This window comes from Anabrus simplex, chromosome 2 (assembly GCF_040414725.1).
Source record: "Anabrus simplex isolate iqAnaSimp1 chromosome 2, ASM4041472v1, whole genome shotgun sequence".
Classification (NCBI taxonomy): Eukaryota; Metazoa; Arthropoda; class Insecta; order Orthoptera; family Tettigoniidae; genus Anabrus; species Anabrus simplex.
The window spans coordinates 1197514306-1197530910 of record NC_090266.1 but is presented as its reverse complement, the minus strand read 5'-3'; the positions used below and the strand labels follow the sequence as shown (position 1 = coordinate 1197530910).

General features: G+C 40.0%; 1 protein-coding gene across 2 annotated transcripts in view; it reads right to left on the bottom strand.

Moving 5' to 3' along the window:
- The window catches only part of LOC136864791 (coiled-coil domain-containing protein 177), a 274593-nt gene that overhangs the window by 104612 nt on the left and 153376 nt on the right, over positions 1-16605 (bottom strand). For both annotated transcript variants that reach the window (XM_067142181.2, XM_067142180.2), the window contains 2 exons: positions 6671-6850; positions 825-1006 (listed from right to left, as the gene is read on the bottom strand). In XM_067142181.2, the coding sequence (XP_066998282.2) occupies positions 825-1006; positions 6671-6850 (362 nt within the window). The remainder of the gene's footprint in view (positions 1-824; positions 1007-6670; positions 6851-16605) is intronic.

The following is a 16605-nucleotide window of genomic DNA, read 5'->3' as shown; positions in this document are numbered from 1 at the left end:
ACTACTGATATACCCGCACAATCAAGACAATCTACTTTATGTTTAGAGGGCATACTTTATGACATAAATGGCTATGTGGAAGCTTTGTGCAAGACACCAAAACAAATACATTTTAAAAGGCTGTAATAGCTCTACAAAACAACTGTCACAAGATATAAACTTTATATTATCCGTATTGGCAGCTAACTCTTTTATAAAATTGATTAATTTTCAAAAGTATCCTCCTTTTCAATACAATATGTCCGGATCCATGGCTAAATGGTTAGTGTGCTGGCCTTTGGTCACAGGGGTCCCGGTTTCTATTCCTGGCAGGGTTGGCAATTTTAACCATCAATGGTTAATTTCGCTGGCACGGGGACTGGGTGTATGCGTCGTCTTCATCATCATTTCATCCTCATCATGATACGCAAGTCACCTACGGGTGTAAAACCACCACCACCACCCCAGAGACAACCTAAGCAAAAATGGGTTGCATGCTACACAACAAAACAAAGAGACTATCTACATCCCAACAAAACTGAATGTAATGGGCAGAGGTAAGCAACACAGCAGATCCGCCAACTAGGCAGAAAAACAGTTGAATATGACGATGAGGATGACCAGTTTAAAGAGATGTTTCTTTCCCTGATTGCAAATAAGTAGTTCCAAGCATGGGACCAAAACAATTCAATTTCTAGTCCCATGAAATAAGCAAGTGCATTAATGTTCACCAGCAATACCTTACATATTTCATACATGAACAACAAACCTTACACACTTTGGGGTGGACATCGTACATCAACCTTCAGGTGTAATTTACAAGATCAATTAAAAGACCAGTGTACCTCAATTTCTTGAGATGGCGATCTCTATCTTCCAGCAGTTGTTGATACCTCTCCTTTGCTCGCTGTTCTCGCACACGGCATAACTGTCTCAGTGTCTGGAGTGCTGCTCTAGTCTCCTCCTTTACTTGTTGCCAGCGTTCCTGATGACGAAGCTCTTCTACACGATTGGCACTGGCAACTCTCTGAAAATTACAAGTCTCTCTCTTTAAAAATGAATGAAGATTAAAAGTTCATACAGCTTCAATACAATATTATGTCTCTCATATTATGTGCTCACTGTAAAAACAGAAAGAGCTAGTACCGGGTTTAACCCTAGAACTGCCAAACGTCGCGCTTGCAACTTAATAGAGTGTCACTAGAATGCCAATGTCGCACGCGCGACGCATAGTACATGCATTCGCTTAATCAGTCATAACATCATTTACCGTTCACTTTCGCTATTTTAATAAGTAAGACATTGAAGAAGCAGCTTCAAGTCTTTCATCATACATTCCTCACTAGCCGGAAATGACTCAGTCAAGGTCAGGGTAGGTATAAATTCAGCTACTCTTTCCTCATCTCCCTGTCGTCTCAGTTGCTATGTAACTTTGCGCTCGCTGTTTCTGTTAGTTTCTGTGAATATCTTTCAACAGATTGAGTTTATTCTTAAATTGTTTCTTTTGAAGTGTAGACTTTCATCATGGATGATGAGCTAAGTGATTCAAGTGATAATCACAACGTTCTTGAAATGATTGGGATGTTTCCTCTTCCAGCGATATATTTTCTTTAGGTGATGATTTTTCTGAGAGCGGAGAAGAATATATTCCAGAATCTAAAATTGAAAGTGATTCCGATGAAGAGAGCAGGCCAGCCGATGTTTCAATGAATGATACTGTTTCCGTAACACCAAAGAGCTGCAGGGTTTATCCACCGAAAGCAGAGTTCGATGTTTCCGAGAAGTTCCGCGTGAGGGATCCTGGCATTAGGATCTGTCCGCCCCGAAACAGTACACCTATTATGTATTTCTACTTGTTCTTTACGGATTTGATTTGGAAGCTCTTTGTGAAAGAAAGTAATGACTATGCAGCGAAAAAAAAGCTAAAAGACGTTCTGGAGAAATGAAGGCCTTTTCTCGTATGCGAGCCTGGTTTGATGTAATTGTCTCCAAAATGAAAAAGTAATTTGCCATTCTAATAAATATAGGGTGCACTGTGAATGTTTTAATAAATTGCAGCATTTCTGGAGGCCTATGAGACATGGCAGAAAAAGAAAACTCTCCGAGAATGACTCCCAGTAGGCCTCGGCGGCTGACAGAACTGTGTGCAGCCAGGAAATTGTTATTCTTTTGTGATTTTTTTTCTGTTTTTATATTTGAGAAAATATTTTTAAAAATTAGATGAAATTTTGTGTGTTTTGTATATAGTGATTTTTTAAAAATGAGTGGTTGTACTTATTCAATACAAGAATAAGTAGCAAAGACATACAAGCAAGACAACTTACTTTGTACTGCACCAGAACTTGAAAATATGAAAAACTTTTTTTTTTTAGTTTTCCAAATTTTTGATCGCCTGATATGCACCAGATAAGCAAGTGAATGATCTAATACTTATATAAGCATCTTAAATAAAGCTTTCTGAGTAATATGGTGTGCTGCATACCTAACTTTTCTGCATCTAAACGTGCTTAAATTTGTTAAAAACATAAATGTGTAACACATGCGAAAATGGCCTGGCATTTAGGGAAAAACACTCGGCACTTCTAGGGTTAACAATATCGTAGGCTACTTGACAGTTTGATAAGTTGTACTTCTTCAATACAAGAATAAGTAGCAAAGACATACAAGCAAGACAACTTACTTTGTACTGCACCAGAAAAGTGAACTATATCCCAATCACTACTATTTTATATAAAGTAGCCTTATACCAATATACTGTATGTTTGCTTGGGTGCAGGATGTCATAGTAGTTCAACTGCCCAGCTATACCAAGGTGATTAGTCTGAGTGTAGAATGTTGAACTCATGAGTTTGAAATTAAAACATCCAAACAAAACTCTTCAAAACAGATATACACTGACTGACAGAGCAAATGCAACACCAAGAAGGAGTGGTCAGAACTTTATGCCAATTGCAGGGTAGACTGACGTCACTGAGGTATGCTCATGATGTGAAATGCGCCGCTGTGCTGCGCACGTAGCGAACGATAAATGGGACACGGCGTTGGCGAATGGCCCACTTCGTACCGTGATTTCTCAGCCGACAGTCATTGTAGAACGTGTTGTCGTGTGCCACAGGACACGTGTATAGCTAAGAATGCCAGGCCGCCGTCAACGGAGGCATTTCCAGCAGACAGACGACTTTACGAGGGGTATGGTGATCGGGCTGAGAAGGGCAGGTTGGTCGCTTCGTCAAATCGCAGCCGATACCCATAGGGATGTGTCCACGGTGCAGCGCCTGTGGCGAAGATGGTTGGCGCAGGGACATGTGGCACGTGCGAGGGGTCCAGGTGCAGCCCGAGTGACGTCAGCACGCGAGGATCGGCGCATCCGCCGCCAAGCCGTGGCAGCCCCGCACGCCACGTCAACCGCCATTCTTCAGCATGTGCAAGACACCCTGGCTGTTCCAATATCGACCAGAACAATTTCCCGTCGATTGGTTGAAGGAGGCCTGCACTCCCGGCGTCCGCTCAGAAGACTACCATTGACTCCACAGCATAGACGTCATAGACGTGCACGCCTGGCATGGTGCCGGGCTAGAGCGACTTGGATGAGGGAATGGCGGAACGTCGTGTTCTCCGATGAGTCACGCTTCTGTTCTGTCAGTGATAGTCACCGCAGACGAGTGTGGCGTCGGCGTGGAGAAAGGTCAAATCCGGCAGTAACTGTGGGGCGCCCTACCGCTAGACAACGCGGCATCATGGTTTGGGGCGCTATTGCGTATGATTCCACGTCACCTCTAGTGCGTATTCAAGGCACGTTAAATGCCCACCGCTACGTGCAGCATGTGCTGCGGCCGGTGGCACTCCCGTACCTTCAGGGGCTGCCCAATGCTCTGTTTCAGCAGGATAATGCCCGCCCACACACTGCTCGCATCTCCCAACAGGCTCTACGAGGTGTACAGATGCTTCCGTGGCCAGCGTACTCTCCGGATCTCTCACCAATCGAACACGTGTGGGATCTCATTGGACGCCGTTTGCAAACTCTGCCCCAGCCTCGTACGGACGACCAACTGTGGCAAATGGTTGACAGAGAATGGAGAACCATCCCTCAGGACACCATCCGCACTCTTATTGACTCTGTACCTCGACGTGTTTCTGCGTGCATCGCTGCTCGCGGTGGTCCTACATCCTACTGAGTCGATGCCGTGCGCATTGTGTAACCTGCATATCGGTTTGAAATAAACATCAATTATTCTTCCGTGCCGACTCTGTTTTTTCCCCCAACTTTCATCCCTTTCGAACCACTCCTCCTTGGTGTTGCATTTGCTCTGTCAGTCAGTGTATTTTAATATATCAGTTATAACTTGGAACAAAGAAAATTGATTAGTACATTAATGTCTGACTTTTTCAGGGACTGTGTTCCCAAGACTCTCAGTATATGATGGAGTAAACTTCTTATGAGATAAACTGAGTATGGTAGATAGCAGCCTCAAGTATAAAAATTCAGAAATTAATATTTTCCTCCAATTTCTGTTGAAAACATATATGCTGTGCTATTTCTATTAAAAACACATCCATATCATTCAAACATACAAATCAATTTCAATAGATAGAAATGCCCATTAGTTTCAATAAGATGATCTCTATTTGGAAGTCCGCTTAACACACCTGCGAAAGAAGCTACACTAAGGTCTCTCTGCCTTTATGTAGATGTGAAGCAAGCAAACTTACAGTAATTCGTGACTGCTGATATTGTTATCATAGCCATAAGAACCTCCAGTTTTACAAGGAATATGATCCACAGCAACATGACTTTTAATTTCAAAAATCCCACCACAAGCATTGGCAAGGATTCAAAATGCAGCCACCTTAGTAAAAGGCCAGCAACGATGTTGTGCGACTATCATGCGACTTCATGCCAATATGAAATCTTCCATCGTTCTTGACAGAGAAGGTTATGACTGACTCCAACATGATTTTTCCAATATTGTGTTTAAGGTTTTACATCCCATTACTTTTATTATTATTATTTACGTAGTTATGTACGGACTTTATTTGGTATAAAGCTTGGTTGTATCATTATTTGTGTGTTGTATGATCTGTCTTGTGTAACAAAACATGTGAGGTTATGTCACGACACGTCTGCTGTGTATATACATTAATATGACTTTATTTAATACAAGAACACATAATAGTATATAATTTATTATTAACTGTAAATAAGATGTATAAATCAAATGTAATGTTGTGCAAAACAGTGTAATAGTCCAGAACAATGCATCTTTGTCACTAGAGGTTTACAGAATGTTCAATCCATTTATAGATAGGTTATTGGAGACTCGAGAAAAACATGCTGGGTCATACTTTTCTAGAAGACTGGCCAGGCAATGTATATAAAGTCGCATTTTCTTCTTCTTCTTCTTCTTCTTCTTCTTCTTCTTCTTCTTCTTCTTCTTCTTCTTCTTCTTCTTCTTCTTCTTCTTCTTCTTCTTCAACATGGCAGTTCATTATGAGGGTGTGTGTGTAATGTGTATGTAATTTGTAAATAAAACAGTGTATACAATTGACAGCATCTCCTATGTGCGTCTTTGTAGTTACAGTGAGTTCTTTGATATCCCAGTAAAACTACCAACACAAGGCTGGTGTATTTTAACAAAGTTGAATACTGCCAAACTGAGCTGGGGTCGAAGCCACCAACTTGGGCTCAGAAACCCAGTGCTTTACTGTCTGAGTCAGTCAGCCTGGCACAAAATTTAGAGATGATTTCAGTTTTTGAAAGAAGAGTTTTCCAGTTTGAGTGAAGGAAAACTAAAAAGGAGGACATGTCATTGGTCCATAAATCCTGGCATATGGCTTTTAGTGCTGGGAGTGTCAGAGGACATGTCTGGCTCACATGGTACAGGTCTTTCTGTTTGATGCCTACGGGACACCTACCCATCTATGTGTTAGATTATTATGATAATGAGGTAGGGAGAGGGCAAAAACTGGTGTCGGCACATAGCCTACACCCAGCGAATAACCCCAAGGGGTCTGCTCAAGGCTTTAACCTCCCATCTGACATATGAATCATCATCAACAGCGTCATGGTCATTTTTATTACAAACATTGCAGAGAGGTTTGGAATTGATTCCAGGCTTTTAGAATGCAAGCTAATGATTAATTATTGTATACTACCACCTCCCTTACCCTGCTGGCCAACATTCTGATGGTAAACTTTTATTCCACCTATGGGAATTGAACTGGCTAACTATGGTTTCAATCTATAGAGATTTGACACTTTAACAGGCATTCATAAGAGTTATGACAGGCACCTTATTCAAGGTAAGACCCCCAGATATAAGAAACAATGTCTATTGGGAAAATGATTATGGAAAGAGAAGTTCTGGAAAAGGACTGGCCAGCCCTGAGACCTGACATGAATCCCATAAAGCAGTTTCAGAATGAATTGAAACTGTACATTTGAAGCAGAACCCACTGATCCAAATCTCAAATTGCTCTGGCTATGGCTCTGCAGGAAGAAAGGTCTGTCTGTCATTCCTCCATCACTGCTCAGACAACTGGTATAATGTCTGCCTGGAATAGTTTATAAAAAAAAACATGAAGATACTATTCACCCATAATACACAGTTACATCCTTAAACTCATTACCCAAAACATAATAATTTAGCATTAGCCTCTCATTGAAAACTACACCAACTAAACAAATACAGACCCTACGATAGGTTTCTCGATGCTGTGTTCGAATGTTCTCTGCCTTCTTCAGTCTTTCTTTTTGCTGCTGATCAAGATTCTGCTGCCAAAGTGCTGTTTCTTGTTCCAACTTCTGTTGAACAGCCTCAACTTCTGCTCTGTGCTGGGCAGCCAAAAGACTCCGCTCAGTAGCTTCAATTAACTGAAATCAATAATGCAGTGTAGACATGAATAAAAGATGGACACATACAGCATCTAATTACCACCCTCTTATTGGCAATGGAAAATGTAGGTTAACTGCTTCCTATTGGTCAGTGAGGCTAGTGATCATTTTGTACTTAAGGTCAGGCAAGTGTAATATAATTTTATGAAAAGAGGTGCTTACACATATTATTTTTAAAATGTACTAGAAAAGGAAGATACATGAGTATTGACTATACAGAGTGCATCTAAACATTTGTAACAAATGTCAAGGAATGATTCCTACAATGCATTGTTACAGCGTCATACACAATGGAGTTACAGGACACACATTGGCCACATCACAGGAGAAGCTCAGTGTCTGCCATGAGCAGCTTCAACATGGACAGGTGAAGCCGCTCGAAGGTACCTGGGTCCTGCGCCAGAGTAGCATGCATAGGCACGACACAATGCCAGGTTTTGCCCCAGTGTGCTAAGTTGGGCTCATCAGTTGGTAAATAGCACACCTACCAAGACGCATGGCTAGTGCATACCGTGGAGGCCACTGTGTAGGCTACTTGAAGCCACCGGCAGTGCCAATGCACTATGAGAGACTTTGTCTCATTTTCAAAAGTTGATGTCTGCCTGGCCATCAGATGATAAAGATATTGATTGCCATAGGGAACCTGAAATATTTGTTCTGAATGAGTAAACGCCAGGTGTTGGGCGGCATTAAATAAATGGACCCCTTAAAGGGGCCAAAGGTTTCGGGCAGATGAAACACTTTAGGTGGAGTGATGATTCATCGGTGGAGGAAATGACACTGGAAGGCACGAGCTGTGACGCCCAACGGCAAAAAGTGGGCAGAGGAGGAATTTATTACCATTATGGTTCCTAACAGTCATGGAGAACAGAAGAACTGGCTGTGAAGGCGTAGCTCAACTTTTCTTAAGCCAGCAGCAGTTCACTGCAGCTCTCATGTTTCATGTGCTGTAATGAGTGACTGCAGAATTATAGTGTGTAAGTCACTTCCTGACAAGCTGTCATCCACCTTAAATTCTTGCTAATGATAATTTTCCTTGCCATTTCCTCTAGAAGTCCAACGGCAATTGAATAAGGACAGTGGTAGCAGGTTTTGGGTGAAACCGGGAGCTACTAGTTTGGGCCTGCATGTTGGCGGCAGCTGTAAGATTGTTGCCTTTCTCATATTTCAATTCTTTATGTAAAGTATGCAAGGGTTTCATAATGAGCATCTTAATGATCATGTAATTTACGTTTACGTGAATGGCTTTCGTATTTATTTTTTTATTACCATCAATTTATTTATTTTATTGATTTATTTTGGGATAATTAATGTGCTTCTTTAAATGGGCTGGTTAGTTTTCTTTAATTTTCTGTTGTGTAATTTATGTTTATGTGAACTGCTTTCGTAGAACTATATTCAGAGACTTTATTATTATTTTGCTATTTGTTTTACGTGGCACCGACACAGATAGGTCTTATGGCGACGACGGGATAGGAAAGGCCTAGAAATGGGAAAGAAGCGGCCGTGGCCTTAATTAAGGAACAGCCCCAGCATTTGCCTGGTATGAAAATGGGAAGCCACGGAAAACCATCTTCAGGGCTGTCAACAGTGTTGTTGTTGTTGTTGTCGTTGTTGTTGTTTGTTTGTATCAATTTAGGAAGGCTCGGCTTGTGCCGGTAACATAATGGGCTGACTCGGCCTAAGCAAGGAGTCACCCTCTTGATTATGAAACTACAGGTACATATATGTACAAATATTTACAACAGAAATAATTACAACATATACATACATATAGACTTCTTATGTCCCCGTTTTGGGAATCTGTTCTTCAGCATTACTGGAACTGCGACCTGGAACTTCATGCTGTTTGGCGTGAGTCAGAGGAAAAGTCGTTCCTAGGAACTTGCTCACAATGTGGCAGGTGCTCAGGAGGGTGGCTTTCTGTAGTTCTACGTATGTGTGATGATGCAGGTTTAATGCGGCCAGAGAGCTGTGCAAGCATTTTGGAATAACACCGGTACATGATATTACTATTGGAACTGTGGTGACTGATTCTAGTTTCCACAGGCGTTGTATTTCTATTGCCAGTTCTGTGTATTTTGATATCTTTGTGGCTATTGTTGTTTGCAGATTGGAGGTATTTGGACAAGCAATTTCTATAAGGGATGCGGATCTTTTTGATTTATCGATTAGAATAATATCTGGCCTATTGTTGCTGAGCGTGACATCGGTTATGACTTCTCGGTCCCATAATAGTTTATATGAAGAGTTTTCGAGAATGGGTGGAGGTGTATATTTCCAATATGCAGTTGATGACTGAAGAAATCCACATTTTACAGAAAGTTTCAGGTGAATGATTTTTGCTACCTGATCATGTCGGTGCTTATAATCGGTGTTGGCCAAGTGTGGGCAACCAGAGTTGACGTGCTGTATGCTCTCTGTAGTTCTGGAACAGCGGCGGCAGTTGTCTGAGACAACTGTTGGATCCTTCATGATAAATCTACGGTAGTTCTGTGTAGCAATTACTTGATCTTGGATGGCCAGAACAAATCCTTCTGTTTCTGGGAAAAGACCGGAGTAGGTCAGCCAAGCATGCGACGCAGATTTGTCGATATGAGGTTGATCCAGTTCATGGGGGTATTTCCCGTGAAGAGGTTTTTGCTTCCACATGGCCATATTCATCTCTTTTGTAGGTGGGGTAGAAACAGGCATTTCTGGCGATGACAGATTGAGAGGTGTATAGTTTATATCGGCTCTGCAAACAGCATGATGAAGACACGATGTATCAGATCTCGAGTGGAAATATTCTCTTAGACTTGATATCAGATTGCTATGTAAATTGACAATGGATAAGAAGCCCCTACCACCTTCTGATCTCGGGAGTGTAAGACGTTCGGTTGCAGATTTAGGATGGTGCATATGGTACCGGGTGAGTGAAACTGCTGTTTTCGTTTGTAACTGCTGAAAGTTCTGTTTGTGTCCATTTTATGATACCAAAGGAGTATGTGAGCAGTGGTACGGCGTACGTATTGACTGCTTTGGTAAGATGTTTAGCTGTCAGTTTTGATGATAGTACCTTGTTGAGACGCGTTATATATTGCTGCGTGACATTTCTCTTGATGTCGGGGTGTTTCATACGAGTGCTCTGATGAAAACCGAGGTATTTGTACATTTCTTCTTTCTCCAGCTGTTGTATGGATTCGTCACTTAAACTCAAAGGTGTCCCTTGTACTGAGTAGGATCATCTGATGACAGTTTGGGTTCTGCATTTGTCCAGTCCAAACCGCATGCCTATATCTGAAGAAAACGTCTTGGTAATTGAGAAGAGATGTTGGAGATGGGGTTTGGTAGAGGCATACAGTTTAATGTCATCTATATAGAGTAGGTGGCTGATTTTGAATAGCTCTTCTCGCTTATTCTTAATGCTAAATCCATACCCACTTGTGTTCAGTAGGTAGGATAGTGGATTTAATGCCATGCAGAACCATAATGGACTCAGTGAGTCCCCTTGGAAGATCCCTCGTCGTATTGGTATGGGTCTTGTTGCAACACTGTAGTTTCTTAGAGAAACATGAAGTGAGGTGTTCCAGTCTGCCATTACCGTCTTAAGGAAGTGAATGATTGAGGGGTCAACTTTATATAGTTCCAGAACATGCATGAGCCAAGTGTGTGGTACTGAATCAAAGGCCTTTTGGTAGTCAATGAGGCACGTGTATAGGTTCCTGGATTTATGGTGTGCTTGTTCCAGGACCACAGTGTCGATAATCAGTTGCTCCTCGCACCCCTTGGTATTCTTCTTGCAACCCTTTTGCTCCTCGGCAATGATGTGGTTTTCCTCGCAGTGTTTCAGAATTCTGTTGGCTATTATAGATGTAAATATCTTATATAGAGTAGATAGACATGTTATATTATTATTATTATTATTATGAGAGTCCTTGTGAGATTTTTATTTTAGTGATATATAATAATCTAATTAAAGATCGTTTTGAGTGGTGAGGATGGTGCGTAAGTTTTGGAGAACTTACTGCAGATAAGAATGTCCTAACCTACAATCCAGATGTTTAAGTCAGAGATTACATCCAGCGGGATTCATTATGTGCTAATGTAAAAAGTGCAAATGTTGTCTAGATGTTTATTAAAGTGAACAGGGGGAAGGAAGGGGGAGAGTTTTTAAAGTTGTGTTCATTCAGGAGGAACTAAATTTCTTTTTTAATTCATTATTATTATTATTATTATTATTATTATTATTATTATTATTATTATTATTATTATTATTATTATTATTATTATTAAATGATAGAGTCCTTGTAAGATGTTATTTTTAGTGATAAATGATCATCCATTTAATGATCGTCTCGAGTGACGAGGACGGTGCATAAGTTTTGGAGAACTTACTACAGATAATATCCCAACCCACATTCCAAATGTTTAAGTCAGAGATTACCTCCTGTGGGATTCATTAAGCGCTAATGTAAAAAGTGTAAATGTTGTCCAGATGTTAATTACTGTATTTACTCGCATATTAGACCCCTTTTTTCCCCAATTTTACAGCCAAAATAAGTAAAGGAGTGTCCAATATGCGATAACCTCAAATTTTGAGCAGTGAGCACATGACTTCTAGGCTATAAAGAGCTATAAATTGTAAACATCGTACACTGTTCTTTAACAAACCTATGAATGAATTTGAGTTATACTAGCTATTTTTGTTAGAAGGCAGTATTTCTAACTGTAAAAAGTCAATAAATGCTGAACACAACTGCTAGGCCTACATATTAAGTAAATATACTGTAATTAATTTTAGTTACTCATATCATGTCATTTGTTTCATCTCAATTTCTCTGATGACGTCGCTGTCAGGAAAGGGCATATGGTCGTAAAAACTTGCTACGAAGATCCGTCTCACTTCATACTCAACCCCATAGAGAAAAGGGATAAGGGTATCATATTATGTAAAATTTATACTAAATAACTCAATGGCCAGTCATTTGTCTGCCAGTTGAACAGTAGGTGTACCACACAGTAAACCTGATCACTGCTTTCATTTTAATTGTCTTGCGCCGCAACTACCGTGCTACCACCGTGTCATCATTCCAAGTGACGTCATCTTCACTGCCGTCTCGTCAGCCATGCACTGCAATCAAGACCGAGAGCATTCGAGGTCCCGTCTTTCTGAACCTTTTAAAAATAGTTTCATTCCCGGCTATAGAGTCCAAACTGTGTGAAGCTATTCCCACATGGTTTCTGGAGATGGTCTCTGATATTCCCAGCTGGTGTATGTGCAGCAGAATCCACTCCTCCTGAATAAAGCAATGTTGTTGAAAGCGCGCCAAACCACCAGCTAATAAGTAGCGTATGTTACGAGTTGCATTTCTGAACATAATACATAGTGACTGAAAGCATACTTTTGATAACTGCTGCTGTTGAAAGCCAGACCCTTATTTTTAAGTATATTTCATGTTTGTTCTCTACATTCATCACATCAGGATTTACCAAAACAGCTGTAAATGAGATTGTCTAGGTTAGATACGGTATCACCAGGATAGTGCCAAAAGTTCCACGATGGAAAGAATAAAAATAAATTACAGGAAAGTTTGCCGCATTTATGGATATCTACAGGTGTGGCGGTAATGCGTTTTATTATCATAATGTTTAATTTCATATGTTCGCTGTTTCCCATTTTTTAATTAATGCATATCCTAGTATGTTTTGTTTGGTGTCTCCAAAAATAGTTTTAAGTAAGTGTGGACATAAAAAAATCAGTATTATTATTATCATTATCATTTGTTAGGGACGTTGGTGAGTAAAACCATTGTGACTGGATTGTCTTCATCACGTTTTAAATATACTTCTCTTCCAAAAAAACCTTGTATTGGCCCGAGATAAGAGAGATTAAACAATCACTTGGTTAATGATCTCGCCTGCCTATATTAATAGGCCTAGCAACAGCCGTGAATATTTCTTTACCAAAGTAAACTAGTTTCCTCATCCCAGGGGGTGCAGCTTTTTTTTAGACAGGCCCCCAGTGGAAGGGAGTTGCATGTACCATTTTTACCACAAATCAACCTTCCTGCCCTTCGTAAATCTCTGGCAATATGGTACTGGGAATTGAACTCAGGCTCCCAAGAATGGCAGCTAATTGTGCTAACCATTACGCTGGCAGACATTCTAGACCTACGCTACAGAGGCGGACATTTCCTAACTACGAAACACAAATGTACCACATGACTTTGCCGTGTATATTAATTGCGTGGGTCGTATGGACGGAACTATTTACAAATTTGTGTGATGTCATCAGAGCTGCATAAGGCTTGTAGCTGCTTCGAACCAGAATCGTCGTTCTTCTCTGACAAATTACGTTGGGGGGGGGGGTCTTGTATGAACGATTTATTTTTTTCATTTTCTTTGTCTTGAAAAGCCAAAGGGGGGTCTAATACACGAGTAAATACGGTAAGTAGGGTAAATGGGGGATTGTTTTCAAATTGTATGTTCATTCAGATTGTTTTCGTTATAATTTTTTCCGGTGTAAATTTAGATTGCTTCTTTTATATTCAGAGATTTACTTTTATTTTCAAACTGCAAATTTTTAGACCTGTGTTGATGTCTGTGAAATGGTATGAACTGTCACATATGTTCTATATGAAGGCTGAATGTCTATTGTATCTTATCGCGTTTTTATATTCTTTGTATCTTGTGTAGAAATTACATCCTGTTTGCCCAATAGTAGTGGCATTGCAGTTGGATTCCTGGCACTTTAGTTCATAGACTCCTGACTTGGAGAACGGGTCTTTCTTGTTCAGGATGCATTTGCTAATGTGTTTCTGCAGTGTGTTGTTCAACCTAAAGTATACTTTTAACCTTGTTTTTTGAAAATGTTAGCTATTTTGTATATGTTCTTGTTGATGTATTTGAGAACAACATATTTATCCCTTTCCTGTGTGGTTTTTCTGGCGCTTTTCTTCTGTTTAATAGTTTCTCTACCGTGCCCGGAAGGTGGTGATTTTCTTTCGCGATTTGTTTAATTATTCGTATCTCTTCTTTGAAATCTGTTGTGCTCATTGCTATAGAAATAACTCTGTGTATCATTATATTCAGTCCTGTTACTTTGTAAGTGTAAGGGTGGTTCAATTTGTTGTGTCAATGGTGTGTGACGTCCGAGTGGGTTTTCTGTACACTTTGTATGACAGGTTATCATTATTCCTACCGTTTGTTATACCTAAAAAGTTTATTTTCTTGTTAATCTCTGGTTCCGTTGTGAATGTGGGCGACTTGCGTAAAGAATTTAGTTTTATAATTGTTGTGCATTTGTGACATCACTGTCGTATATACATAATATGTCATCTACGAATCTGCTCCAATGTAAGATTCCTTTAGAATGCTGCTCGGTTAAGAAAATGTTTTCTAATTTATTTAGAAAAATGTTTCCTATAATACCTGATAACGGTGAGCCCATGGCCAATCCTCCTTTTTGACAGTAGATTTTGTCGTTGAATGTAAAGCAACTTTGGTTTAATGCTGTTCTAAGAAGGTTAACCATTTTTGTTGCTTCTTTATTTTTAGATGGTTTTCTATAATTTTAATGGATTCATGTATTAGTACATTGGTATACATGATGTTACTGTCAAAGAATATCAATCGTGTGCTCTCCGATTTTTTAAGTTTATTTAGTTCTTTAATTACTATAGTTTTACACTGCTTCTATTCAAACGATGTTTTTTACGTGAGACTTTTTCTTCTAGAATTTGGTTGAGTTGTTTGCTTAAATTGTAACCTGGTGCATCTTTGAAATTTGCAATTGGTCTAGTAGGACATGAGTTTTTGTGTATTTCGGGGAGGGCTCCCAATGTGGGAAGTTTGGGATTTTTTATTGTGAGGCTTTCTTTTCCTTATTTTGTGAGAATAGTCTGTTTTCTTGATCGCTTGTCTTAGTTCGTTTTGAAAAGTATTTGTTGGGTCGTGTTGCAACTCTTGAATTCCGTTGTTGTTGATGAATTCTATTGTTTTTTCTATGTACTCGCCCTTGTTCATTATCACTGTTGTGTTCCCTTTATCTGCTTTTGTGATTAATAGGTTGTCGTGTTTTATTTTGTTCTTAACTGTTTTCAATGTTCAGTATTGAGTTGCATAATTCAGATGTTTGGCGGAATTGAACCGAGTCAACACTGGAAAGCATGGCTTCCTTCTTAACCTGAGACTTTAAGAAATGTAAGTACTTGTAGTTACACAATTTCTTGTATTAAAAATTTAGACTTCACCATTGTTACCACATGATTCAAATCAGACATCACTGTGACCCATCAATTACCAACTTTTTTTTTTTTTTTTTGTTATTTGCTTTACGTCGCACCGACACAGATATGTCTTTCGGCGACAATGGGATAGGAAAGGCCTAGGAATTGGAAGGAAGCGGCCGTGGCCTTAACCAAGGTACAGCCCCGGCATTTGCCTGGTGTGAAAATGGGAAACCACAGAAAACCATCTTCAGGGCTGCCGACAGTGGGGCTCGAACCCACTATCTCCCGATTACTGCATACTGGCCGCGCTCAAGCGACAATTACCAACTAAGCTAAAATTATTTGTCAAGCATGGCACATGCTTAAGATGATCACCTATAACCACTCGTAATGTTTCGTAAGAGAGGGACATATATGTCACTGACAAAGAATTTCATGGCATCACTGTAGGTTCGCAGTGCATCCAGGACAGCATGGAAGCAGCTTGCTTCAAGATAATTCACTGCAGCAACATTCAACTTGCTTTCGGATTCAGATGGAACTTGGAAAATAGTTATAAAAATACAACGCCCCAGTCTGTCAGTAGTTTTGTCACACAGGATGTTTATTTTCTTCCCAACTACAGCCAGTCTATGGTGGTCAGAGGCAACTTCTAGAAAAATTAAAGATTAATTTTTAGAATTTCATAGACTTAATATTACAACAAAAGAATCTAGTAATAATTATTAGAACACAACACCCCATTCTGTCAGTAGTGGTACTGACTTAGTAACTGGGTTGCAATAATCCCAACAAGACTCATGGTGATACTTAAAGAAGGAATAGTCCCTGGACCAAAATAATCCAAGGAATTTAATCCTGGACCAAAACTTGATGTCCCATAGGGAGATTGCTAACGCACCTAATCTAGCCTGTCGCTTCCATTTGATTTGTTCAGATCACAACCTAACCTGCCACTGCCAGCATCCCAGATCCAAAGTAATACCAAACGGGTGGTCCAATTAAGTACATTTTAGTTACCTGGTAAATATTTATCATGTACAGTTTTCACACATGCCAGCTCTTCATTCAAAACTTTGTAATCCATGCTCGTAACTCCTGGTTTTTGAGCTTTGCCAATGGGATATTTGCTTTTGTAAACACTACAACTGTTCTTTTTGATTACTGATATTTGGAAATTTTCTGGTGTCTGCAGCTGTCCAATTGCTCTGTAATAGATGTCCGTTTCGTTTGAGATTGAGATGGCCCAGTGACAGATGGAATTTTCTCGTTGCTTTGTTATGCGTTTTTCACTGTTAACATGTTTTACAATATCGTCCTTTTCCCGCGCAACTCTACAGTTACGAAATTTGCGAAACTCTGTCAGTGAATCTGTGGCATGTAAACCTTCATTTGAACATCGCCGAGCCCTCTCATGGGCATTTATAGCCATGCACCCCATAACCTAAATGCAGATTTATTCTCTTCACCTTGTACACAACAAAGTTTGAAAAGGAATGACGGGAAGTGGAAACACTCATC